General features: G+C 47.8%; 1 protein-coding gene across 3 annotated transcripts in view; it reads right to left on the minus strand.

The window, feature by feature from the left end:
* Window positions 1-25,879, minus strand: part of CYTH1 (cytohesin 1) — an 86,949-nt gene that overhangs the window by 29,903 nt on the left and 31,167 nt on the right. Inside the window, exons 1-5 of one of the 3 annotated variants that reach the window (XM_029599139.1) lie at window positions 20,558-20,706; window positions 3,412-3,494; window positions 1,755-1,819; window positions 1,082-1,148; window positions 545-663 (exon numbers count right to left, since the gene is read on the minus strand). In XM_029599139.1, coding sequence (XP_029454999.1) covers window positions 545-663; window positions 1,082-1,148; window positions 1,755-1,819; window positions 3,412-3,494; window positions 20,558-20,585 — 362 coding nt within the window. In that variant the 5' untranslated portion in view covers window positions 20,586-20,706. Of the gene's footprint in view, window positions 1-544; window positions 664-1,081; window positions 1,149-1,754; window positions 1,820-3,411; window positions 3,495-10,290; window positions 10,467-20,557; window positions 20,707-25,879 lie in introns of those variants that run through there. The other 2 variants (XM_029599141.1, XM_029599140.1) reach the window with 2 other exon arrangements.

The raw sequence follows: 25,879 nt of genomic DNA on the forward strand, positions 1-25,879 counted from the left end.
CAGCACTTCAGAGTCCCATCTAGGTGTCACAATGATACGCATAAAGCACGAACACAGCATAGTCAGTTAAAAACAAATTAAGAGCACCTAGGAACAAGACTTCAACAAGAAACAGGCTGGCTGCTACTTGCAGCAGCTGCTGTGACAGCGAGGAGTGTCTGTATCCAATGAATGGCAGCAGGCAATGTGGGGAGGGCTCTGATCCCCTTCAAACACTGCTGAGATACAAAAGGAAATCTTGGTGAGCAGATGAGTGGGAACCGCATCCTGCTGTACTAACAGTTGCAGACCTTATTCCCAGCTCCTGAACGACTTTCCTGCAGATCCCTCAACTCAGCTTCTGTGTTTGATGCAAGTAAATCTTTCAAAACAGATAAGACATCCAAGTAGCATGCGCACATCTTTCAGAAGGGGTTGCTTCTTTCACAAAGACTCCCACCTTGCCCAGCCTCACTTCTAGCTAATGTTCCCCCAGGGTAAGCAATTGCAGCTTGCTGCCGTCCATCCCCCTCTCTGTGCATGGATAAGCTACTTGCTGCGTTACCTCTCTCCCAGGTAGTCCCCAATGGCGGTCTTGTTGAGTCCTTCCCCTTTGTAAAGGAACTGCGCGATGTCCTCACATGTGTTCCTCAGCAGCTCATTCTCAATCAAGAACTGGATTCCCTGGAAGAGAAGAATCATTAGATGGGTGTGGGGGAGGGGAAGCCTTCAAGGTCCTACACCATGGGCAGGACATTGGGGGGGGGGGGGGGTAGAAAAGAGGTTATTCATAACACCAAGGGCAGGGAATGGTGGAGGAGGGGAAAGGGATTCCTCCAGCACTGAGCTGAGGGCAGGGAATTTGTTTGGGGCAGGGGGAGTCTATCCCCAAGAGCAGAGAATGGGGGAGAGACACTGGACGTCATTTCTACAAATAATAGAGGTGGAATGGGTTTCATCTATTTTAAAACTTACAACCATTTGAAAGTGCTTGCAAAACAGGTCCAGGTCCACTTCCCATTGTCTCATGACCTCTTGCCCATTCCTCCTTGACCCCAGATACTACCTCCTTCGCCTCTCTATCCCCTGGAAGGTGTCTTACCTTTTTGGGGTCCATGTTAAACTTCTTCCTCCCCATAGCCACCTGCTTGTTCCTCTGCATGTTTTTCCTTCAAAACAAGAAGCAGCGTATTCACACTCCCTGTGCCCGTATGCCAGCATCCACCACAGTTCCCATGTCCAAGTGCCAGAATCCAGACCCTTGCACAGCAATGATTCCCCGCAGGTCACACCTTCCCCCACCCCCGGCTCACGATTGTGTCAGGAAATCCCCCCCGATTGCTTGGTGCGTGGAAGTGCAGAACCAGTGACCCCCAGTAGGGTCATGACATCACTGTTCATAGCAGAAACAGCTGGTACACATGCAGTGTGCCGGGCAGAGTACACAGCCAAATGCCAACAGCTCCTTCTGCACGTGATAATGCCAGCTGGCTGGAGAATTTTCTTCTTGTGCCAACTTAGAGCTCAGGCCGAGCGATGCATGTATGAGGTATTTAATAAGATGACATAAAAATGTGGGTGGAATCAGGGCGTTTGAAAAGCTTTGGTGAGACCAGGATCAAGAAGGCCACGAGTCACTGTTCGCAGCCGGACCTATACCACAGAGAGAATCGGCTGCAGGTTCGAAGGGGAGCCTCCCCATACCCCAGTGCTGAGAGACATGCCCCCTCCCCCATCCCTGCCCCTGGGGTATATCAGACACCCGGCCCCCTCACCTCTCTTCCGTGGATCCCAGATTCTCAATTTCATTTGTGACTTCTGCTATCTCATCCTTCAGCCGCTAAGAAAGAGATGCATGAACAAAAAAAATAAATAAATAAGAGGAAAGGAGGCATCTCACAAGAAGCAGCAAAGATGCACCGGGGAGAAATTTTCTGAAGCAAATTAAAGGATCTCAAGTAAGAGCTACATTATCAACGATCAAAGGGGGAAATAAGCAACTGTGCTGGACAAGATGCCCCAAGGAGAGTCTCTTCCAGCTCCCGCTCTGCCCTTCTCTCAGGAGTGCCTACTATCAGGTACCATTCCACCCTGCCACAGACCGAGACCACGTCCCCCAGCACGGACCACGAGCACTTCCCTGCAATTGGCTTTGCGTAGAGGGAGAAGAGAGCGAGTGTTCATATAATCCAGGACATCTGTCCTGAGGGAATCCCCCTTATCCTCCTCATCTTTGGCATTATATATTTTTTTTTAATTAACTACAATCTTTTGCCCCCAGAAATCTCTCTGGGAAGAAACTGCTTTAAATCACAACACAGAAGTCAAACCTCCTCTCCCGATATATAAATAATATAATATGGAGAGGGAAATTATATTCCCAAAAATATTAAAACAATTAATCAATATATGTAAATAAGGAGAAAGGTATCATAAGTAAAGTGCCTACTAGTGTCAATCCACCGTCTCCCGCCCACCGTTTGTGATACCGTTTGTGGCCCTATGTGGGCGGGAGACGGTGGATTGACACTAGTAGGCACTTTACTTATGATACCTTTCTCCTTATTTACATATATTGATTAATTGTTTTAATATTTTTGGGAATATAATTTCCCTCTCCATATTATATTATGGAAGAAACTGCTATATACATGCCATGGGATCAAGTGATCACTCTTTAAGAGAGCAAAAGCAAAGGGGAAAAGGGAGGAAGACAGACAAGAAGAACAGAAAGGATTGAAACAGAAGAGAAGTGGCAAGGAAAAAACAGAGGTAAGGAAAAAAAAAAAGGCAGCAGGGGACTGTGACCCCAGAAAAAACACTTCCACCAACCCTGAAACGCCAGCTGTGGTTAAACTGTGATCATGTGACAAGCTAATGAGCAGTAATACACATATACATGCTACCAGGCAAATGCCGTCAACAGGAAGCAGGGTGTGTCTCTATCACTGCAAAACACCAGCTTACACATCCAGGCAGCACTTTCTGGGGGAACCACCCTCCTGAACTTCATGCATGCTCAGACATTGTGGAGTCCTGTGTTTCATGCACTGGAATATTACGCCACTCTCCTATTCCCCCAGCACAGTACTGAAAATTGCACTATGGGCAGGGTACGATCTGTCACAGGCCTCACAGAGCATGCTGCAGGCAAGATACAATCAGCCGCAAGCCCCACAAAGCACTGCAGGCAGAATCCAGTCAGTCACAACCCCTGCCACAAGCACCACAGTGCCCTGCGGGCAGGATGCAGTCAGTCACAGCCGCTGTCACAAGCCCCAGAGCTCTTCAGGCAGGGTACAGTCAGTCACAGCTGCTGTCACAAGCCCCAGAGCTCTGTCGGCAGGGTTCAGCCATTCCTGATCACTGGTCCCACAGGTCACAGCAGGCAGACTAGAAGTACTGAACTGAACCAGCGATGCCACCTCTCACCTGTATGTCTGCCAGCAGTTCCTGCTTCCGACGCCGGATGTTTTCCAGCTCCTGCTGCTCCTCTGGAGTCAGATCACTGGGAACTGAGAGAAAAAAAAAATATATATATATATGCTGAGCACCACATTTTGCTCCCATGTGTCCACTGTGCTACATAGGACTGAAGTGTGACACGTTCAGTGGCAGCCCCTGGCAAATCTCCTTGCCACAAAATTCCATGAAAAATCATCTCCTGTTTTGTTTTGCTTTGGATTTTTTTTTTTTTTTTAATTTGTACTCCACCTTTTGTGAGTGGTCAGCCACTTCAAAGTAGATTATATTCAGGTACAGTAGGAAGATCTCTGCCCCAGAGGGCTTACAATCTAAGAGCCTCATTTACTAAGCATTTTTTTCATAGCCTTAAGAGGCCTATTTACTAAAAGTATTCTCCCATTTTGTGTCTATGTGAAGAATTCTTTGTCAGTAAGGGCTCAAAGTTTGTACCTGAGGCAGTGATGGTGAAGCGATTTACCCCAAGTCAGAATGAGCAGCAGCAGCAGCAGGAGGATTAGAACTCTGGCTTCCCTGGTTTCCGGCCTGCTGTTCTAACCACTAAATTACTCCTTCACTCCATGTCTCTGTGCAGGCTGCGCCCCCCCCCCAGCTCGGTCCACACAACAGGCTGCACAAGAGCCACTAGGAGCAGGAAGAAAGGTGATTTAGCAGGATGAATTCAACACCGATCACCAACAGCTCTGCAGCTTTACTTTAGCTCCAGTACGTACAGAGGCCCATCTCCAGCAAGTGCTGGCCTCCACCACTGAAGAGACCATGAAACCACAGCAGACAGGAGCAAGGCCACAGAGGCAAACCCTGTGCTCAGGTTTACTAATGATAATACGGGAAGCAGGCCTGAAGCTGGGAATCTGCCCCATTCTGGTGAAGAGCAATGGTGCCTGCACGTGCAGCAGAGCAGTCAGTTCATGGCAGGTGTACTACAAGGGTGGGCCTGCCCCACTGTCCCCTTCAGCACAGCTTGCTGTTTCAGAAGATAAACACCTATCACCAGAGCACATCCCTTCCCCCTCCATCACCAGCTCCAGTGCACACCCTTCTTCCTCCTCCCATTACCAGCTCCAGAGCATAAACCCTCCTCCTCCTCCCCCCCCCCCACACCATTATCAGCTCCAGAGTATACTCCTCTTCCCCCTTCCCTGCCCCCACACCAAAACCAGAGCACACCCCTCCTCCCACAAACCTAGCTGCACAGCACACTCCTCTCCCCCTCCCTTCACCAGCTCCAGAGCGCACCCCTCTTCCTCCTCCCCCATTACCAGCTCCAGAGTGCACCCCTCCATCCCCTTTCCCTGCCCTCCATCACCAGCTCCAGGACACACCCCCTTCTCCCCCAGTTCCAGAGCACACCTCCTTGCCCACTTCCCACCAGTTTAAGCACCACTCCCCAACAGCTCCAAAGCACACCCCCTCCTCTCCCTCCCCATCACCAGCTCCAGAGCATACCCCATTCCCCCATCACAAGCCTCAGAGTGCACCCTCTTCTCCCTCAGCTCCAGAGCACACCCCCTTATCCCTCTCCTCCACTTCCTCCCCACCAGCTCAAGTACCCCTCCAACCCTCTCCCCACAAGCTACCGAGCACAGCCCTTTATCCCCCTCACCACTAGTTCCAGACCACACTCATTTCTCTTCCTCCTCCACCCCCTCCCCACTAGCTCCAGAGCACACCACTTTTCTCCCTCCTTCACCCCTCATTTTCATCTCTGGAGTACACCCTTTTCTCTCCACCGCCCATGGCTAGCTACCATGCACATACCATTCTCTCCCTCCCCCACTGCCCATCACCAGCTACAAAGCACATACTAGCCTCCCTCCATCACCAGCTCAGGCCCAAATGTTCTCTGCCCCCCCCCCCCCCCCCCCCCCCCCCGAAATCACCAGCTTCAGTTGTAGTGCACTCAGCTGCCTTTATTTTTCAAAATTCTTCCCCAACTCTGAAGGCTTTGCCACCACGGAATGATGAGAAATGGGAACTACTCCTCAGCTCTAATCCCCGGCTCTGTTATTGGGTAACAGCCATTCTTGCATTTGCTGCATCCTTTTGGCTAGAGAATGGGAATAAATAAAAAATGCTTGGGTGTAACTTGCACAGAGCAGCAGTTACTTCCCTTAACAGAAACATGGGGGTAACCTGCATGGAGCAGCAGTTACTACCTTGGGAAGCTTGCTGGGCAGACTAGATGGACCATTTTGGTCTTTTTCTGCTGTCTTTACTATCGGGCCGATACAGTAAGGAGCGGTAGAAGAGCTGCGTTAGTGCCGGGCGCACCTGCGTTTGCCGCACGCACAGTCCTGCTCACCTACTGCTCGATACTGTATGTAAATAGCTTGCAAATGCAAGCCGCGTCCAAGAAGCGTCTGTGATGCGTTAGGCCCGCGCAACCCATTTTACTGTATAGGCGCTTAATACAGCGCCTATACAGTATCCTGGGTGTGCTGGTACCTGTCATTTCAAATGACATTTGAAATTACAGGCACCAGGAAGTGGATCCCAACTTTAATCCATGAAAACTTACTTTTTGTTGCTTTCAGCCCCTTCCCTTCTCTGCCGTCCTCCGGAGAGAGCAGCCGGCGGCAAAGGCAGCTTGCAGCGGTCCCCCCACGCAGGTCCTGGTTCTCCTGGCTCAGCCCTCATCTGAGGGTTGTGAAGTCAGGTAAGAGCCCACTGTTCTGTGCCCTCTCCAGTCACGGCGCAAGTGGAGCGAAGCGTACTTTCATTGGCTTGAGCGCCCGTCAATTTGGGCGCTCAAGCCAATGAAAGCACATGGACGGGCGTGCGTGATGCACGCCGTGACGTCACGCCCGCCCGTCCATGTGCTTTCATCGGCTTGAGCGCCCAAATTGACGGGCGCTCAAGCCAATGAAAGTACGCTTCGCTTCGCTCCGTGACTGGAGAGGGCACAGAACAGTGGGCTCTTACCTGACTTCACAACCCTCAGATGAGGGCTGAGCCAGGAGAACCGGGACCTGTGTGGGGGGGACCGCTGCAAGCTGCTTTTGCCGCCAGCTGCCCCCTCCGGAGGACGGCAGAGAAGGGAAGGGGCTGAAAGCAACAAAAAGTAAAGTTGGTAACATGTCAAGTCGCTTCGGGAGGAGGGGATTTTAGGTTTTTAGGTTTCCTTTTGGGGGAAAGTTTGCCGTCTACCCTTACCCCTGCCTCTAACGCAGGGGTAGGGGTAGGTGGTAAATTAGCAGGTTAAACGCGCGGCTCACGTTACTGTATGGGAGGGAATAGCTAATTCGATCGTTTACATGTAATATACATGCGCGGGCGGAAGGGGTTACCCGGTGATTTAAAGAGGTGGTAAGAGTAGGTTAAAGGGGATAGTGTATCACGGGTTGGACTAACGCGGCCGAAAAGTGAGTAGAAAGCGGGTTAGGAGCAGGGTAACCGCAGCCGCACTTTACTGTATTGACCTGTAAGTTACTATGTAATAAGGTGCACTAAAGTTAGCCCAGTTTTTTTTATTCCTGTTTTAGCTTGCATTTTTCTGTGGTAAGGTAACCCTAGTATTTAACAGATGTTTTAATTTAAAAAAAATGCACATTAAACCAGGATTAAACCAGTGATAAAATTAGCAAGGGTTCATGCAAATACCTTTAAAAAAAAAAAGGCATTAGCTATTCCCCAACAAAGTAGGGAGGTGAGTTAAAGGTCTGACAGCTTAAAGCACATTTTTTTTTTTTTTGCTGGAAATTTAACTCCTGGGTCAGAGCAGGATTAAAACTTAACTCTCATTTCTGGTGGCCATGTTATACTATTGTTGTGCCTGGTGCGGTAGTGCCCACCAAACATTTGAGTTTACTCCACCTCTGGGCGGGCACCTGCATGTGCATCCCAACTTTGGCATACTCTCAGGCTGATGCAATATCGTGCGTGTAAAAGACTTGCTTCCAGAGTAGACGCATGTTTTTTGGGTTTTTTTTAAAGCGCGTGCATCCACCTCTCCTGGGCGCTCGATGTAATATGCAAATGAGCTGCCGCGCTAAAGGGGACATACAATGGATAATTTGGGTGTCCCTAGCGCTCTGCATTGGGCGCCCAGGAGAAGAGGCTTTGCGACCACAACAGCCTGGCCAGAGCTTCCTCCCCACCCCCTGGCAGGGCTGTTCCCGATTGGTCCTTTTCACTGACAAGTGTAAGTGAAGCAGCGAGTAAATTAATATTAAGTGCCCCATGTGTGCAGGTTACCAAAATGGATGCTCAATTTCTGAGCATCCATTTTATCCCGCAGCAGCTAATTTATTGGCCCAAAATGCACACACAATATACATGGCCTTGAGCATGTATATCGTGGGTGTACATTGTGTGCCCCTAATTTTCATTTTCATTTATTTCTTTTTTACATGAAGACTTTTTTTTCTGCATGGTGCTGCTTTTCTGTGGTTACTCCTAGGAGGAACCACAGAAAAGCAGGTTTGTTTGTTTTTAAGTTGAGCCCTCAACGCGCAGGAAGACTTTACGCCTGCTCTGCTGATCCCTTCATTGCATCGGGGGTTACGGACGCACATCAAAACACACATCCAAGCACTCATTAACCTATGTTAATGAGTTTAGTACTAGGCTCAGCGCACGATATTGCACCGGCCTGTCTAAGTGCAGATGTCCACTCCAGAGAGGAAACTCTTGAATCCAAGGCCATTTTGGCAAGAAATGGCAAGTAAAATCAAAACATAAGCTCTCTGGGGCAGTCACCTACAGCTAGCTTAACAAAGCATAAACTCTCCAGGGAGGCATCTGCAGCTGAACAGGATTCCAGAGTCAGATGCATAGGCGCAAACGTGCATACTGTTGAACTGAAAGTGCCAGCCCTCGAGAGCTTCTGCTTTGATTTTTCTTGCCATGTCTTGCCAAAATAGCATTGCACGTGAGATTGTTGCTGTGCATCCCAACTTGTCAGCACATTCTTTCATTCAAGACCATTTTGACAAGGAATGGCAAATAAAATTAAAGAATAACCTTCTCTGGGGAAGGGGCCTACAACTAGATGAAAAAAAAAACAAAAACAAAAAACCTCTCAGGGGTGGCACCAAAGTGCATACTATTCAGCTTATGTTTTGTTCAGCTGTGGGTGCCTTCCCAAGAGAGCTTACGCTGAAAATGTAACTCCTTTTTTTAGGCCTGAGGTGGAGTAAACACACATTTCTGTTGGCCAAAGTTATAGAAACAGCTAGACATTACCCACATGCGTACAGCAATAGAATATCGGCCACCAGAAATGTGAATTAACTTATACTCCATCTCAGGCCAAGGTTGTTATCAAAACACAGGCGTAATGAGATAAGTGCTTCAGGTTGGAAGACGTCTGACCAAAATGGCCTTGCATCCAAGTGAAATCAAAGGTAAGCTCTCTGGAACAGGTAACTACAGCCATTAGGGTTGCATAGCACCAAAGTGTGTACTATTCAGATGTAGGTGCTTGCCCTAGAGAGCTTACCCTTTGATTTCACTTGGCATGCCTTACCCAACTGGCCTTGCATGCGAGATTGTGCCCAAGCCGGGATGCCCAGTACCAGTCTTGCATGCAAGGTCATTTTGGTCACTCTCCTTAAAACTTCAAGCACTTTTCTGCATTAGTGTGGCTTTTCAGGCTATCTCACATTTAAGCACATTCTTTCATTTAATACAACTTTTTTTTTTTATTCTGCTTAATTTGCATCTCATTAATTTACTGTATTCTAGGACCCCTGTTTTTAAACGTATGTGTTAAGTAAAACCTGCGCTAAAATTTAACTCAGATTTTAGTGGGGGTTTTATTGCATCTGCCCCTTTGAAATGTAACTATTGCTGACAGAGGCTCAGTATGAAAAAAGTATAAAAGCTGCCGCTACATTGTCACCCAAACTTTTTCCAGCCTGGCTACAAAGACTTAAAAGCCATTATTGCAGCAAAAGGTGGTTCTATCAAGTACTAATCTGAAGAGGCTGAATACTTATGCAAGCAGCATTTTTCAGTTTTTAATTTTATTTACCAAAAATGCAGAGAAATAATGAATGGTGACTTTGAAATTTTACTTTTAAGAGCATACTGGTTTGCAATAAACATGCTGTCTGGAACAATCTGTGAAAGTGTCATTTGTAATCCACACAAATCTGCTGACTTTTTAGGGGGCCGAATACTTTGCAAGCCACTGTACACACACATCATTCTCCATCATATATGATGGGAGTGGGAGGAGGAGGTGTGTGTGTGTGTGTATACATAAATGATGGAGAATGATGTATATGTATATATATATATGATGGGGAGTGGAAGGAGGATGCGTGTGTGTGTGTGTCTGGGTACCTTTCCTTCAGGAAATTGTCTGAACCTCTTTTAAACCCCACTCTGTTATTCGGATGTGTGTTTGTATATGATGGGTAGTGGGAGGAGGATGTGTCTATGTGTGTATAAGACAGATTGGGGGGGGGGGGGGTGAGGAGGATGTATCACAGTAGTGGGAAGGTGGATGTGAATATATATGACAAGTCAGGGGAAGAGGCTGGAGGTTGCCAGTGCATATGTCAGGGAGTGAGGGATGGGAGTGTGTGTGTAACACAATACTATATGTCACAACTGGAAACAGCACTCATCTTACATCAGGTATTTTAACTCTCTTATGAATCCCCTCCCCCATCATCTCCCGTCTGTCTGTCAGATTCGTTTCCTTTTATCAGAAGAGCGGGATGGAGAGATCAGAATGTAGAAGATAAGAAATCCCCCCCCCCCCCCCCCACACCCGCAGTAACCCCCTCTCAACCAGCACACACAGACCCTCTCTGCTTACACAAGGGATGGAGACTCACCCCCAAGGACAATGACATGCACAAAGCATCACCTTACCAAAGATGCCGGCCCTCTATCCTTTCAGCAGCCTGGGCTGTGGTCCCCTGCCAGACATCAAGCAGCTGAGGCAGTGCAAGGCCTGCCCTCACGGTCCATGGCGCCTCCTCTGCCGGGGGGCCCAGGGTGGAGAAGCAGCCGAAATCCCAGGGCCTGCTCCCAGGCTCAGGAAAATCTCCATGAAACAGGCGCCGCCTCCCTGCTGCAGCCTCTGCCCGCACTGCCTCATTAACCCCTGCCTGGCTGCAGCGCTGTAACCGCTCTCTCTTCTGGCTGCTCGCTGTGGCTTGTCCCGAAACCTGCTCCCACTTACTTTCTATGGGAAACCTGGCTATTTTCAACTGCTCCTTATCTCCGACATTGAACATTGAATGATGAAGCACTGCCCAGCTGGGAAGGGGCGCTGTAGGGACTCCTAGTCTACTTCCTATCCTGCTGACAAGATGAGAGAAGTCTGACAGATAAGATGGGGAGGGTGGAGAGAGGTTCAGGAAGTTTAAATGCCTCCTTTCAGCCGAGCTGTTTCCAGTTGTGACAGAGTCACACTGATGAAGAGCAGAGTCTCATTTTTAGTAGGTAAAAGACCAAGGTTAGGGTTCTCCAGCCAGAGAGCAGATAGAAGTTTATAAAATCATGAGTGGGATGGAAGGGGTAAATAAAGGTTCAAATGGTACTAAAACAAGGAGACATTCCATGAAATTAACAGCCTGCCAGGTTCTTGTGGCCTGGTTTTGGCCTCTGTTGGAAACAGGATGCTGGGCTTGATGGACCCTTGGTCTGACCCAGCATGGCAATGTCTTATGTTCTTACAGGTTTCACTCGCACACTATCATGCTGCGGAATCTGTTGCCAGAGGACACGATCAAGGTGACCAGCATAGCGGGGTTCAGAAGGGGTGTGGACAAGTTCTTGGAAGAAAAGTCCAAGGCACATTATTAGCCAGGTAGATTTGGGAAAGCCACCACTCTCCCTGGAAGGGATTGATGAGAACAAATCTATTTTTTTGGGGATCTGCCCAGATCGGTCACTGTCAGAGAGACAGGATGCTGGGCTCCATGGATACGACCCAGCAGGGCACTTCATATTTTTTGGATGGTCCCTTTCGGGGGCTGCTCTCAGCAGCCAGGGGGCAGAGGCACGCCTTCTGGGGTACTGCAGGGATCTATTGGAGCCAGGCTTCTATTCATTCCTATGAGGGCAGACGTCTTTATCCGCATTTACCACTAATTTTAATGCACCAAAAAACAAAGCCACTACATCTGGTCCCTACATGTGCTCAGAAAGATGAACAGCTAAGTCAGTCCTAGCAGGATTTGAAGCTATCAAACTTGGGTTTACAGCATGGACAGCAGCGCCATCCCCAGCGGCTAGGTAAGGGGCCCTGCCTCGCCACACTTGGAGGCCTTTGCAGGGGCCCTTCCCATACCATGCAGGGGCCCTTCCCATACCATGCAGGGGCCCTTCCCATACCATGCAGGGGCCCTTCCCATACCATGCCTGAGCAAGTATACATCAGTTTCTAACACCAAAGGCTAAGCTGTAAAGAGGAAGGGGAGGGGTTAGGTCACTGTTTCTAAATGTTTAGAGCCAAATATTCAAAAGATCTATGCTTTTAAGTTTAAGAATTAGGCACCTAGATTTTCCTAAATAAAAATTCTCCACTGCTCATATCCTAAATTTAGGCACCTAAAAACTTAGGGAACTTGAAAGTGGCAGGGCCAGGTGAGGGGAACAAACTTAAGTGTTCAGCTCCAATTTCCTGCACTGAGTGCAAACAGCCTGCCTATATTTAGGGATCTTATTTGAAGGCGCCTATATTCAATCTACAAGGAAGGCTCCTTACCAGTGACTGAAAATAGCCAGTTAAAATGAGGCGCTTAATGCTGTTTCAATAGTCTGGTCTGATACTACCAAGTCCCAGTAAGGAAAAGAGCCAGACTGAAACCAAATGGAGGTGGGGGAATTAAACAGGAAGGGAGCAGGAATCGGAGGGGTAAAGGGAAGAATCCCATGTTATGGAAAGAGGTGAGTCAGTCACAGAGGTCTTACAAAGATTAATTAGAACCCTCCGCTCCAGCCAAGCTTCTAAGCAGGGGAGCCAATCTGTTGTTTGATATAAACATTATTAACCAGACTCAAGCAAAGGGGTCAGGGTGGAAGCCCAATGTGCCGAGGGACCTGGGTTTGACTCCAGGCTCAGGCCTTCCGCTCCCTGGACGCAGACACTCTCCATCCGCTCCAGACTGGTTTTCGCCCTCTACATTCTACAGAGAGAGCCCTCGCCAGAGTTTCCAGTGACTGCTTTATGGCCAAAGCCAAGGGCCTTTACTTAATACTCATCCTCCTTGACTATCTGCTGCTTTCAACACTGTTGATTATTTTGTTTTATTTAGTCAATCCTTGATTTCTCATCTTATCTGGGAACCCTAAAGTAAGTTATCAATAAAAATACAGCAAACACAAATACTATACTCTGGGCACATACACAACTTATAGACAATATATTGATCCTAACATCTGCAATTATGAAAAATATAAAAATATCTAGTTCCAAACAAGAGAATATAATAATAAAATATGTTAAGGAGCTTTGTAAGACAGTAATGACTTATATTTCAAAGTCAAGACAGAAAATAAAAGGGGCACCTACTCCTTGATACTTTGTCCTGTCTTGGTTCTCTTCTTATCTCTTCCATCGCACTTTTACTGTCTCCCCTGGGGGGATCCCCCTCCACCATTATCCCACTATCAATTGGTGTGCCTAAGGGCTCTATCCTGGGTCCTTTTCTTTCCTCTCTCTGTACTAATTCCCTTGGTGTTCTGATCTCCTCCCACGGCTTTCAGTACCATCTCTATGCTGATAACTCCCAGATATAACCACTCTACACCAGAAATTCAGACCCAAATCTCAGCCTGCTTGTCTGACATTGTTACGTGGCTGTCCCACCATCACCTTAGGGAGTTCTGTCTTGGCCACGATGAGTTTATCTTCCATGCCAAAACCCACTTCCCCTCTATTTCTGTGAAGAACATGGTCATCCTCCCAGTCCCCTCGGCCCATAACCTTGGGGTCATCTTCGACTCCTCTCTCTTCTTCACTACACACATTCAAAACACTGCTAAAAAAATGTGTCATTTTCTTCTCCATAACTTCACCAACATCTGTTCCTTCCTTTCTGAACACGCTACTAGAACCCTTATCCACTCTCTCATCCCCTCCCAAAGCCATCCCTCTCCACTACAATCTATCTTTCACCCATATAACCTCTCAAGTCACTACATTGGCTCCCTGCTCATTTCCACTTAAGGTTCAAGCTCCTCTAACCTATAAGAGCCTTCACTGCTGCTTCTCTTTAATCTTTCCCTATATCTCTCCACGTTCATCTCCTCTCTTATCTTGAACTCCGCTCATCGGTGAAATCGCTCATCTGTGCTCTCCCTCCAGGGTTAACTCCCAAAGCTGCGCTTTCCATCTTGCTGCATCGTATGCTTGGAAGAGACTTCCTGAGTCTGTGCATCACGTTCCCTCTCTGGCCTTAGTCAAGTTTAGCCTAAAAACCCACCTTTCTGAGGCCCCTTTTAAATTTTAACTCCCCTGGTTCTCCTGGATCATATATATCTTGGTTGGTTTTAACTATTTTCTATAATAAATGAAACTCATAAGAACATAAGAAATTGCCATGCTGGGTCAGACCAAGGGTCCATCAAGCCCAGCATCTTGTTTCCAACAGAGGCCAAAACCAGGCCACAAGAACCTGGCAATTACCCAAACACTAAGAAGATCCCATGCTACTGATGCAATTAATAGCAGTGGCTATTCCCTAAGTATAATTGATTAATAGCCATTAATGGACTTCTCCTCCAAAAACTTATCCAAACCTTTTTTGAACCCAGCTACACTAACTGCACTAACTGTCTGTCTTTAGATTCTAAGCTCTATGGAGCAGAGATTTCTCTTCTGTGTATCTGCATAGCACTGAGTATGTCTAGTAGTGCTATAGAAATGCTAAGTAGTAATAGTAGAACATCAAGAAATATGTTTTCCTAGAAAGAGTGGTGAATGCCTGGAATGCCCTCCCAGAACTGGTGGTTGAAGCTAAAATAACAAAACTTCAGAAATGTATGTGTTAAACATAGAGGATCCTCAATTGCAAAAAGTGACAGGACAGAGGAAGCATGACCTCTTCGCACCATAGGTCAAGGGGGTAGGTAGCCAAGGGACAGCCTGTTCGGAGTTGTAGTTATGACACTGACCACTATGATATGGCTTCATCAGGTTTTCAAGAAGGCATTAGGGTAACCTGCACAGAGTGACCATGATTAAAGCCCAAACTTCAGTGAGCATTATAGAGGAAGCCATATGCCTGGAACAAGGCTTCGCAAGTTTGGGTGGCTGTGTGGATTATTAGAAAACTTAATAAGACATGGAATGGGATCTGGGTGTTGGATTTGGTCTTGTAAGAATCACAGAGGAAGTCAAGACTTGCGGGATCCATGGCATGCACCAGGGTAGAAGAGCAAAATTCTATATGTAATGTGTAAAAATAACACAATACAATAATTGTTTTTGAATAATTGCCAGTACAATACTGAAAAATTACTCAAGATTTTTTAAATTTGTATGCAGAATTCATCCAGAAGCACTGTAAAATTACATAAGGCTTGATTCCCCAAGCTCTCTCCTTTTCTTTCTTCCTGACCCAGGCTAGCCAATCTTGCCTCAGGTTCAGTGGTGTGCTAAGGGAGGGGATGCGGTACACCCCAGGTGGCAGCCGGGAAGGTTGGCAACTGCAAGCAGAGCCCATCACACTCACGCTAGAAGAAGAAGAGGGAGGCCTCCGGGCCGCGAGCAGTGGGAGCACTTGTCAGCCACCTAGAGCGCCAGGGGTCTGGAGCCGGCCACTGCATAGCCTTTTCTTCTTCCTGCTCGCCGCGGCCCGGAAGAGGAAGTGGTGGGTCCGTGCGGGCGGGAAGAAGGAAAGGTCATGTAATCACGGCCCGAGGCACGAGGAAGAGCAACAGCGCTGCCCCCCACCTTCCCATCGCAGATGCAAGACGTAGAGCCGCACCAGCCCCCCGTGCCGCCTCAAGAAAAATGAAGAGTCCCCGTCTGTCGCAGGGGGCTGAAGGAGGAAACTGCTGCTGTGCTTCTGATGGGGTGCGGGGTAGAAAGTGAGAGAGAGTGTGTTTGTATCTGTGTGTGTGTATGGGAGCGAGGGTGCATGTTTGGGTGTGAGAGAGGGAGCTGTGTGAAGGGGTGTGTATGCATGAGAAAAAGTGGAGGGTGCCTGTCTGCAGGGGTGTGTGAAAGTGTGTGCAAGAGAAAGAGAGAGCCTGTGTGAGGGAGAGGGAAACCAGAGATCACCCCGGGTGCCAAACACTTTAGGTACGCCACTGCCCAGGTTAAACCTCCAGCTCTCTCTGCCTACTATTTATCTGCCGTTATATACTCTGTTACTTTCCAGGTCCAATCCTCCACAGCTCTCTCCCTCTCTGATATTCAACCTCCCCCTCCCAGATTCAAACTTCCCTTTCTCTCTGCCTTCCTCTCCTTTCCACTCCCAGGTTCAAAACCCCTCCCCCAGCTCTCTTCTCCCCTCCAGATTTAATCCCTTACTTCCAGCTTGCTTTCTCATCTTCCCTGTTTCAACCCTTCCCCCATCCTGCAGCTCTCTCGGGCACTCTCTCTCCTACCTGCTGGCCTCAGGCTGCAGGATAGTTAAGAAAACAAACACAAACTTGTGAGCAGGCCCAGCTTGGAACAGCTGCCAGCACCAGGGCTTGCGGGGGTAAGAATGTGCTGGGCTGGAGAAGAGCAACACTGGGCAAAGGGGTAGCGAATGAGGAAGCTGCTGCCGGCCCAATCAGCTGTTTGCTGCCAAAGGGCAGGGCCGGCGGAAGTACTAGGCGACAGCGCCAACGGGGCCAGCATCTCCCCCTTCCCATGAGGGTCCCGAAGATGAAGCCATATAGTTGGCCCGTGCGCTGGAAGGAGGAGATGCTACCTTCGCTGGGAGCATGAGCCACGGTGAGGAGCAGGAGGCCTATCAGAAGGCCCGCCAGCTGTCAGACAAAGAAGTGGCAGCCAGGCCACCATCAAGAGCAGAAGGAACCAAGGAGAAGCCATGGGGCCAGGGCCCCACACTGTCAGGAGGAGGAACAGCAACCGCCATCCCCATGTAGTCAAGAGCAGGAAAAGCAGTGGGCCATTCACCAGCAGGAACATTGGCAACTCACACGGCCTAGAGTAGGAAGCAGAGCATTGGCAGCTCCCACAACTGGAAAAAAAGAGAAGGGGATGGAAAAAGGAAGGAGCTGCTGCCACTGCCACATGTGCATGAGTGAAAGAGCATGTGTGTGTGTATGTGTGTGGGGGGGGGGGGATTTCTGTGCGATGCCCAGGATTGGGGGTGGGGGTATCTGGAAATCAAAAATTCCCAGGTATGAAGTGATGTTTTATGAGGAATGGTGATGTTTCTGTTTTTCCATTACTGCACCGCATACAGAGTCTGGCTTCTTGCAATTTCCAGTTTGATTTTCATCTGCACATTTCTATTTCTATTTTATGGTTTATTTATTCTCTGTTTGGTGAGTCTGTCTGTGTTCTGCATGTGTGACTGAGGTGACGTATTCTATTAGCGTGTTGCTTCTGTGTAAGGATCTCCAGTATCCTGTTTTCCTAATGGGAGGTGTATTGATGTTAAAAGGTGCAATATTTGCAGTGTTGACTTTTCATAGGTAGGATTGATACTGTTTCAGTGTTGGCATTTAGTGCTGTTTTAGGACGGGAGGTTTACTATGTCGGAATTTCAGTTCCATTTACTCTTGGCTTTCTGAGGGCCAAGCTCACCCCCAATGTGTGTTACAACAGGCCTAATACCATATGGGTTACAAGAGTTTTCTAGGCAGGGTTTTCTGGTTGGCACCATAGCAGTGTAAAAATATAAAACATACATGCTGTGATATTTTTTCATGTAAAATCTATCAGAAATGCTAAACTGTTTAAGTATGTGTGTGGAGAATGTGTAACTGGTGGTGGGGAGGGGGGGCGCCAGGCTGAGACACCTAACACCCTTGCACCAGCCCTGGCAGAGAGGGAAAGAAGACAGAGGCACCGGCACTGAGAAGTGGCATAAGCTGGAGCTGTGCATGGAAGCAGACTTCCTTCTTCCTCTTCAGCCCCTATGGAACCTTACAGTCTCCATCCCTCCTGTTCTGGTCAGCGCTGGCAAGTGTAAGACGACTGCCTTCTCGCCCCCCCCCCCCCCCCAATCTGAATGCTAAGTGTCAAATTCTGCACTGATGGGAAATTGTGCACTGCCTACTTGCGCAGAATTCCACCAGGGGTAACCCGAGATGCACATTTCCCAAAGCCCACAGAGAAAGAGCAGAGACTTCCCACAAAAGAACAGAAAAACATCTGTATAATCCCGGGGGAAAGAAGAGAAATGGCAACTACAGCTCTCTCTATACATATCTATAGACACTATAGACAGATACCTATAGGACAGCACATTCAGTAGGTTTTGGGCAGGCCTGGCCCGGATATGGAGGGTGCAAATGCAGAATATCAATGGAATGAAACAGATGAATTAAAGGGTTGAAAGGTCAGATTAAAAAAAAACCAAAAACAAAGGAGAAGAATCTCAACTGGGCAGACTGAATGGGCCAATTTGGTCTTTATTTGCTGTCATCTACAATGTTAAGAACAAGTCTTAACTTGTCACCAGGCTAGAAACGTAATCTGACCACAGACAGTACGGACCAGCAGCAGAATCCTGAAATTGTTTATTCCTTTCTTGTATTTTGCTTGGAAATAAAGGTTAAGAAAATCAATAAGAATGGTTATGACTTTTTATCGAACAATATATAGTGAATGTAATTCCTTCCCTTTAATCCTTATTTCTATAGTGCTACTAGATATACGCAGCACTCTCACCAGATGTTGGCTTCCATGCGCAGGCTGGCACCACCCTGTTACCAGATCATAACCATTTTTTCTCATCCACCCCCCCCCCCCCATCCTGCTTTAATATAATGCTTTTCCAATATTAAGATTAACTAATTTTCCACCCTCAAATCTCATTTTCCTTTTGACTAGGTCTTCTACCATCCTTTTACTCCAAGTGGGGAGGGAGAGAGCCTTATCATATGAAGGTATGACTATTGCCACCTAATACGTCATGCTGTGCCAGACAGATAAAGACACACTCACATACGCTGAGCCAACATTCAAGAGGAGAGCGGTTTTCCCCAAGTAAGAGTAGATCTGGCCCCTAGCAGGAGTCCCTGCTGCCCCCTCTACCTCATCGACTCCCTTTACCTTCTACATGCCTTGGATAAAACAAGACCAGCACTTCAACCAGATCCTGCAGCAAGAGAGAGATCACAGTGCTTTGCCATATCTGAAATAGCAGCCTCACCAGACATCTGTGCCTGTGCAGGGAAAGCTAGCCTAAAACTTGTTGGTGTCTGTCGGAGCTGGACTGCAGCCCTGGAGAACAAACTCAGGCCCTCTGATCAGAATTAGCCCAGACAGACATAGGGGGAAGAGAAAATAGACTTGAAGGGGGAAGGAAGCCCTCAGTCTCAGACACACTTGACTAATTCTCCTACATGTGTTTGGACAAGCATATCCCCGTCATTAACCAAGTTCTGGCTGCAGCCGCTCAGTCTAGGCCCTTTCTCCTGCTTGGAGGTAAGTTTCACCTTCATATGATAGCAGGGTTGACATATGATAGCTGGATCGGACATATGATAGCTGGATCGGACATATGATAGCTGGACATATGATAGCTGGATCGGACATATGATAGCTGGACATATGATAGCTGGATCGGACATATGATAGCTGGATCGGCAGTCAGTCTGGTTCTATTTACCAGCCTTCCTCAGAACCGGCCCAACAAGAAAGGGTGGGGACGTGAACACCGGGACCTCCCCTCCTGCTAGGACACCCTTTGACTGACTCAATAAGCTTTTCTTTCAACACCCTCAGATCCTGCAAGTAACTAAATTCATTAGCAAATCAATCTCTTTCAAGCAGTCCCTACTACTAAACTTAGCATCTCCACGAGATATCCAACCCACCAGAAAAAGATACAAGAACCCAGCTCGTGAGAGATTGCCCATGTGCACGCACGCACGGAAGGGGGAGATATACACACATGCGTCTGGGAAGAGACTGCCAGTGGACATCTACCCAACCAGGAAGAGACACATGCATGGAGACCAAAAGAAGGGGTAACAAACATTTACCCACAGGGAGCTGTACACACGTAACCATCAGCAACAGGGGAAAACACACGTACACACACACTAGGACTGCTGGGTGGGGAGCGCACGTACACACACACACACGTCCCAGAAGGTTACACAGCAACTAGAAAAAATACTATGGGGAACTGAAACAGCAAAATATAGAGGGGAAATGCAAATTCCCCTCACTACCAAAACCCAAACAAGAAAGAGAGAGAGAGACACTGCAGGGTGCCTAAATTAACTGGAAACCCAAATAATCCCCAAACAGATTAGTGTTTTCCAGTCAGGACAGTACTAGGCAACTGTCTCTGACACTTCAGGACGACAATCTTTGAAGTAATGAGAAATTACTAGGAGATGCTGTTTCTGAAAAGGCAGTTAGTCATATATGAGACAGTACCTCCTGTTCAACACACCTCCGATCCCTTTCCCCAGATGAGGAGGGGGGGGGGGGGGAGGGAGAAAAGTAAAATCAGACCCCAACCACAGTAAAGGAAGGGAAAAAACTTTCTGGTATCTCCTTGACAATGGGGGTGGCAGCACATTTCCCTGTCCCACAGTGCCAGGGATGATACGTTCACCCTTACGCTTCCAGGCAACACATATCTCCCCCCTCTCCATCTTCTAGCACCAGGCAACACCCAGGACTTCTCTCCCCATGCTGTACTGCCAGATATAGCACAGACCCCCCCACCCTATATTACTAGCCTCTCCCTCCCCCTATTCTATAGTGCCCATCACAGCACAGAACCTCCCACTCCCCAACACATGTAAAATGGTCATGCCTCTAAAGTTATAGGAATGTTGAAAATAGTGCTAGGCACCACACAGAACAACCCCCCCCCCCAAATCTTGTATTATTGTCAAACACCACAAAGAATCCCCCCCCCCCAGTCATATAGTGCCAGGTATCACATAGAAACCCCCCTTCCCCCACACACACAAACACACTCCAACATACAGTGTCAGGCACCACACACAGGACCCCCCCCCCCCCCCCACTCACCATTCCCTGCCTCCGTATTGAGCACCATGTCTGCACTGTAAATCCTGGGGTTGGCCTCCCTCTCTCGCTCTCTCTCTCAGCTGCTCCCAGCACTGAAGCCGAGAGCTGGACTGCTGAGGTAAGCAGGGAGAGGCGGCCACCTGCCGCCCTGTCCTACTGCAGGAACCAACCAGCCACCAGATGCCAGGAAGCACGTCATGTGGGCCCCAAGGCCAGATTACTGCCAACACCCTGTTCCTGTTCCTGAAGAAAGCTTAACCCTTTTCACACCCACTGAGAGACTGTGCAAGATCTGAGGAAGTGAGAGGCTGGGCAGACATTGCAGCTGTTAGGCGATCACTATGTAAGTGAACAGGAAGCAGATGCCTGTCCCATGTCATAGATATGCTCAGCTTAGAACCCTTCTCTCACCCCTCTGACACTCATTCACCCAAGTTATTTAAACTGTATGTCTAAAAAAAAACAACAAAAAACAAAACTCATTTAATTATTTCAGAATGTGCTCAGCACCTCCCTAATTCCTGCTCTCTGCCTGAAGTTTCTGCAGAACCAGCACTTGCTCAGGTTACAACATAGGCGGCAATGTAAGGAGTCCCATCCCAGACACATACACTGAGAAATTTGAGGGGGGGGGGGATGGGGGCACATCAGACAGACCCTCATTTAAACTGGGCAACAGGCAGAGTCATACAGTCTCGAGGGCAGAGAACTCAATACATCTAAATACAAACCGAATAACTTCCCATTTCAACTACATTTTAGTGAAAACACGAGAGTCCTGCTTCACTAAGGCTTATGCTTATGGGAGAAAAGCTTAATGAATCAGGCTCTTTGTCTACATGAATAAAGACCGCCCAGCTAGAGTGGTGAGACTGGCCACTACTGCTTGGAGCCCTGGACTGAGAGAGACTGCTGAAGCAGGAGCAGGGATTCCTGTTAGCTGCCTCCAGATGCGGTCTCCTCAGGAGATCGACCCTTTTCAAGGCACATCCATGGCTCAGTCAGCCACTGCAGGGAGAATTAAACTGCACTTATCATGCAGTCTGGTGCCTGCAACACAAAGGTCAAATGGAAGGAGAAAACCCACAAACCCCACAATGCACTGGAATAAGTTAAAAAAAAAAAAGAGAGACAGACCAAAAGTCTCCCTCCATAACTGGGTCACATGTCACGTCTGGTCATGTGGGGAAGTTTTTGAAGGACCCCCACACAGACAGAGTTTTCAGGCTATCCACAACAAATATGCAAGTGAAATCTCCATGCATGGAACACTCACCATATGCAAATTTATCTCATGCATATTTATTGTGGATGGCCTGAAACCCAAATGCATATGGTAGCAGTCTTCACTAATTTTTTAAGCTGGAGCCACTTTGGATCCAAAGAGGCTGGAGGAAGGCCAACAAATTTTCTTGCACAGGGCCAACACCACTACTGACTGGCAAGTGCCAATAAGGTCACTGTCCCCACCACTCTCTCCCAACCCCCTCTACCTTGTACCACCACTCTCTTTCTGTCTCCAATCTCTCTCATATTACTCCACCCATCCCCAGGAGTCTTCCACTCTCTCAACTCCCAACCCACACCCACACATACAGCAAACGCAGCTTCTCCCTCAACCTCCCCATAGCACAGCAGCAGGGTCAGACCGTCAGTCCTCTCACCCCACTGCAGCACGAGCATCCTGATCCCCCCCCCCCCCCCCCCACACACACACACACACAGAGTAGTCTCTTACAGGCTGATGCAATATGGAGAGGTCTACAAAATCATGAAAGGACTTGAACAGGTTAATGTAAATTGGCTATTTACTCTCTCAGATAATAGACGAGCTAGGGGGCACTCCATGAATTAGCAAATAGCTCATTTAAAATAAATCCAAGAAAATTATTTTTCACTCAACGCATAGTTAAGCTCTGGAACTCATTGCCAGAGGATGTGGTTACAGCAGTTAGTTCAACTGGGTTTAAAAAAGGTTTGGATAAGTTCCTAGAGGAAAAATCCATAAACTGCTATTAATTAATAAGCAAGGGTAGCTTGAGATTTATTTAATGTTTGGGTACTGCCAGGTACTCATGACCTGGCTTGGCCACTGTTGGAAACAGGATTTGATGGACCCTTGGTCTGACCCAGTATGACAATTCTTATGTTCTTACAGACGCACTATAAACATGTCCAAACTGGACACACTTTTTTTTTTTACGCATGCATAATCAGCTCTCCTGGGCATTCGATGCAATAGGCAAATGAGCCGCCGTGCTAAAAAGGATACATTAGGGATAAATTGTGTGACTCTAGCACGTCCATGGCATCGAGCGCCCAGGAGATGTGGCTGTGCGCAGGTTAGGAAAACAGATGCTCGCTTTTACGAGTGTCTGTTTTTCTAACCCGTGCACTGCTACGGGTTAGGAAAATGGATTCTCGTAAATTGAGCATCTCTTTCCCTAACCTGACTGCTTTAAAGACTTTTTTTTTCTGATTCTGTGGTTCCTCCTGCTTAGTATCGCTTGGGGCACCTCAAAGCTTAACACCAGCTCCAGGACTAATGATTTTTTGGCGTAAAAAAGTGCGCATCCAGCACACGGTAACTTTTTACATCGGGCGTACTAGCTAATAGCCTCATCAACATGCAATTACATGCGATGAGCGCTATTAGCTACGCGCTGGGATGGATGCGCTAATCCCGGTATTGCATCAAGCTTAAGTCTAGCGAGTCGAACCGCGCGATCAGCAATGAGCTGACCTTAGTGCCCGATATTGCATCAGCCTGCTCGAATGGTCTGCTGCAGGGAATGGGCAGGAGGCTGGCTGTAGGACAGGATCAATTTTATCTCCACTTATCTTGGCGTACTGGGACTTATATCGCTGCCACTGCCTTCTCCCTTATTGCCGCCACCACCACCACCTCCTTCTCATTGGCTGTTACTTCCCCTTCGTCCCTCACTTCATATTGCTCTTCCAGTAGCATAGGCCGACTGAGACACCTCCTTTGCATCGCTGACGTGCTCCAGAAGTCTCCTCTTTGCCCCGAGATAAGGGAAAAATACAAAGCAGGAGCTACATCATCAATGGGAGCTGCATTAAGGATCCTTAAGAGCTGCCACTGGCCCCCAGGCCTTAGTTTGAAGAACACTGAGCTATGGGGTCCCCCAGGACAGGTTTGGGAAGCCCTAGGGCACAGTGCCACAGACTTTTCAGAGTCTCACGTACAAATAAATCTCAGCAAGATACTGAATGGTTGCTGCAGGTTCTGGGGGTGGGGGGGGAGGGTTATGCACAGTGGGGGTTTGCATGCAAGGGGGAAACTATCTGGGCCCCTAACTCTGAAGTTACAATGTGAAACATTTTCTGACATGTGGGAGGGACATGGGGACATGGCACTGAACTGGGCAACTCCAAGTTTTATTTTGATGTTTGTAAGGCGCAAAGAAAGATAGAAATAGAAAGTAGGGGGGGGGGGGGGGTCAGGGAAGCCTAGCAGGACAAGGCGAACTCCTCTGTACCAGCCTCTGCAGGCTGCAATGAGTGCAGTAGAACGATGGCAGGCACCAGATCTTTTACTCTGCTGGGATTTCTTCTTCTAAAGATGCCAATGCAGAAACATTTCTTTCAGCCCCAGCTGAGGGGGTGCTTCATGTGCAGAGCAGAAAAGAAAACCCACCTAGGTCCCTCTGCTGACAAGAAGCACTACCAGGATCTTCTCCGGGTAAAGGCAATTAACAATGGAATCCAAAATGGAAACAAATGCAAGCTCCAGGACAGGAAGAGACGGGTCATTCTCTGACTGGAAGAGAGAAGCCACGGACTGCAGCCACAGCAGCGAACCATCCCAGCATTCACAATGTCACCCTTGCTAAACAGAGGGCAGCAGATCCATATTTAGACTATAATCTCTCCTGCTACTTGGTGTAAAAATAATCCACTCAGGAAATAATAAGGAAGGGGCCCATTATACTCAGGGAAGAGATATTTAACATTAGGCGTGTGCTTGCACAGAAGCTAACAGAAGTGTCAGTACCAAGCGATTACTCTGTTGAAAAGTATGGCGAAAGAGAAGATCCTCAAGCAGCAAATGATGCAATTGGCTATCAAGAAAATGTGGCGGAAAGACACTAAAATACTCCCCAATTGTATTTTCTGCCACCAACCTAATGTGCCTCCTCTGAACTGCAGGAGGGGGCTCTCTTTCATACAATGCAATTATGAAGAACACTAGTGGTAAAGCTGAGAGACTGAGATCAGACTCAGCATACCCCGGTTTATGAGCAAGGTTCACTCCTGTCATGATGTGGGCAAAAACTGATCCATATGGAGAGACTATTCCCAAAGGCAAAGGCACCACAAGGGAGCACTTATTTAAAAATGTTTATATACCACTTCCCTGCTTCTTTAAAAAAAAAAAAAAAAAAGCCCAAAACAGTATAACATAAGAATAACACACAAAAATATATTAATTGTTTTACTATGCAATCCAGACAAACAACATAAAAGCAGATAAACAGTGGTTCTCAACCCTGTCCTGGGGACCCCCCCAGCCAGTCAGGTTTTCAGGATATCTACCATGAATATGCATGAGAGAAAATTTGCATACACTGCCTCCATAACATGCAAATTTTCTCTCATGCATATTCATTGTGGATATCCTGAAAACCCGACTGGCTGGGGGGGGGTCCCCAGGACAGGGTTGAGAACCACTGAGATAGAAGCACCCAAACAAACAGTCATGGGGAGGGACCTGGGTCTGATGCCCAGGTCAGATCTTCCTTTCTCTGTGCCAGCTGGGGCCGCTGAGCATTCACAGCCCCTGGGAGAGAGGGAATCCTTGCCATTCACTGCTCAATGGTTATTTATTTTTTGATTTATATTCCGCTTTCTGGCACTTCAAAGCAGATTACATTCAGGTACTGGGGGTCACTCAGGTGTAGTGACACCTGTTGGCCAGATACAGGATCCAGGTTATCCACGGCTTGTAGCCTCGCCGTTACTCTGATGGCTGGGCTGAACGGAGAAGGGAAGGTATAAAAATAAGGGAGAAAGCCCCAGGTAGTTGCAGATGAAGGCTGATAGTGCCAGATAGCCCAGATGCTGGTTCTGACTGAGCTACAAACCCAAATGAACAGTGGGGGAAAGTGCCAGGTCAAACATCATTAAAAAAAAAAAAAAACAGTACTTGAGGAGTCCATCATGTGTGCACATATTCAGGAGAGTGTTTGTATGTGCAGTGACCACCCAGTACTAAAATCATTTCTTGGACAGAGCTGTAAGGAAGCAAAAGGTCCAGAAAGTTGTCCAGTGCCACATCATGTCAATCAGGGGTGAAAA

The sequence above is a fragment of the Rhinatrema bivittatum genome, chromosome 4 (assembly GCF_901001135.1).
Source record: "Rhinatrema bivittatum chromosome 4, aRhiBiv1.1, whole genome shotgun sequence".
Classification (NCBI taxonomy): Eukaryota; Metazoa; Chordata; class Amphibia; order Gymnophiona; family Rhinatrematidae; genus Rhinatrema; species Rhinatrema bivittatum.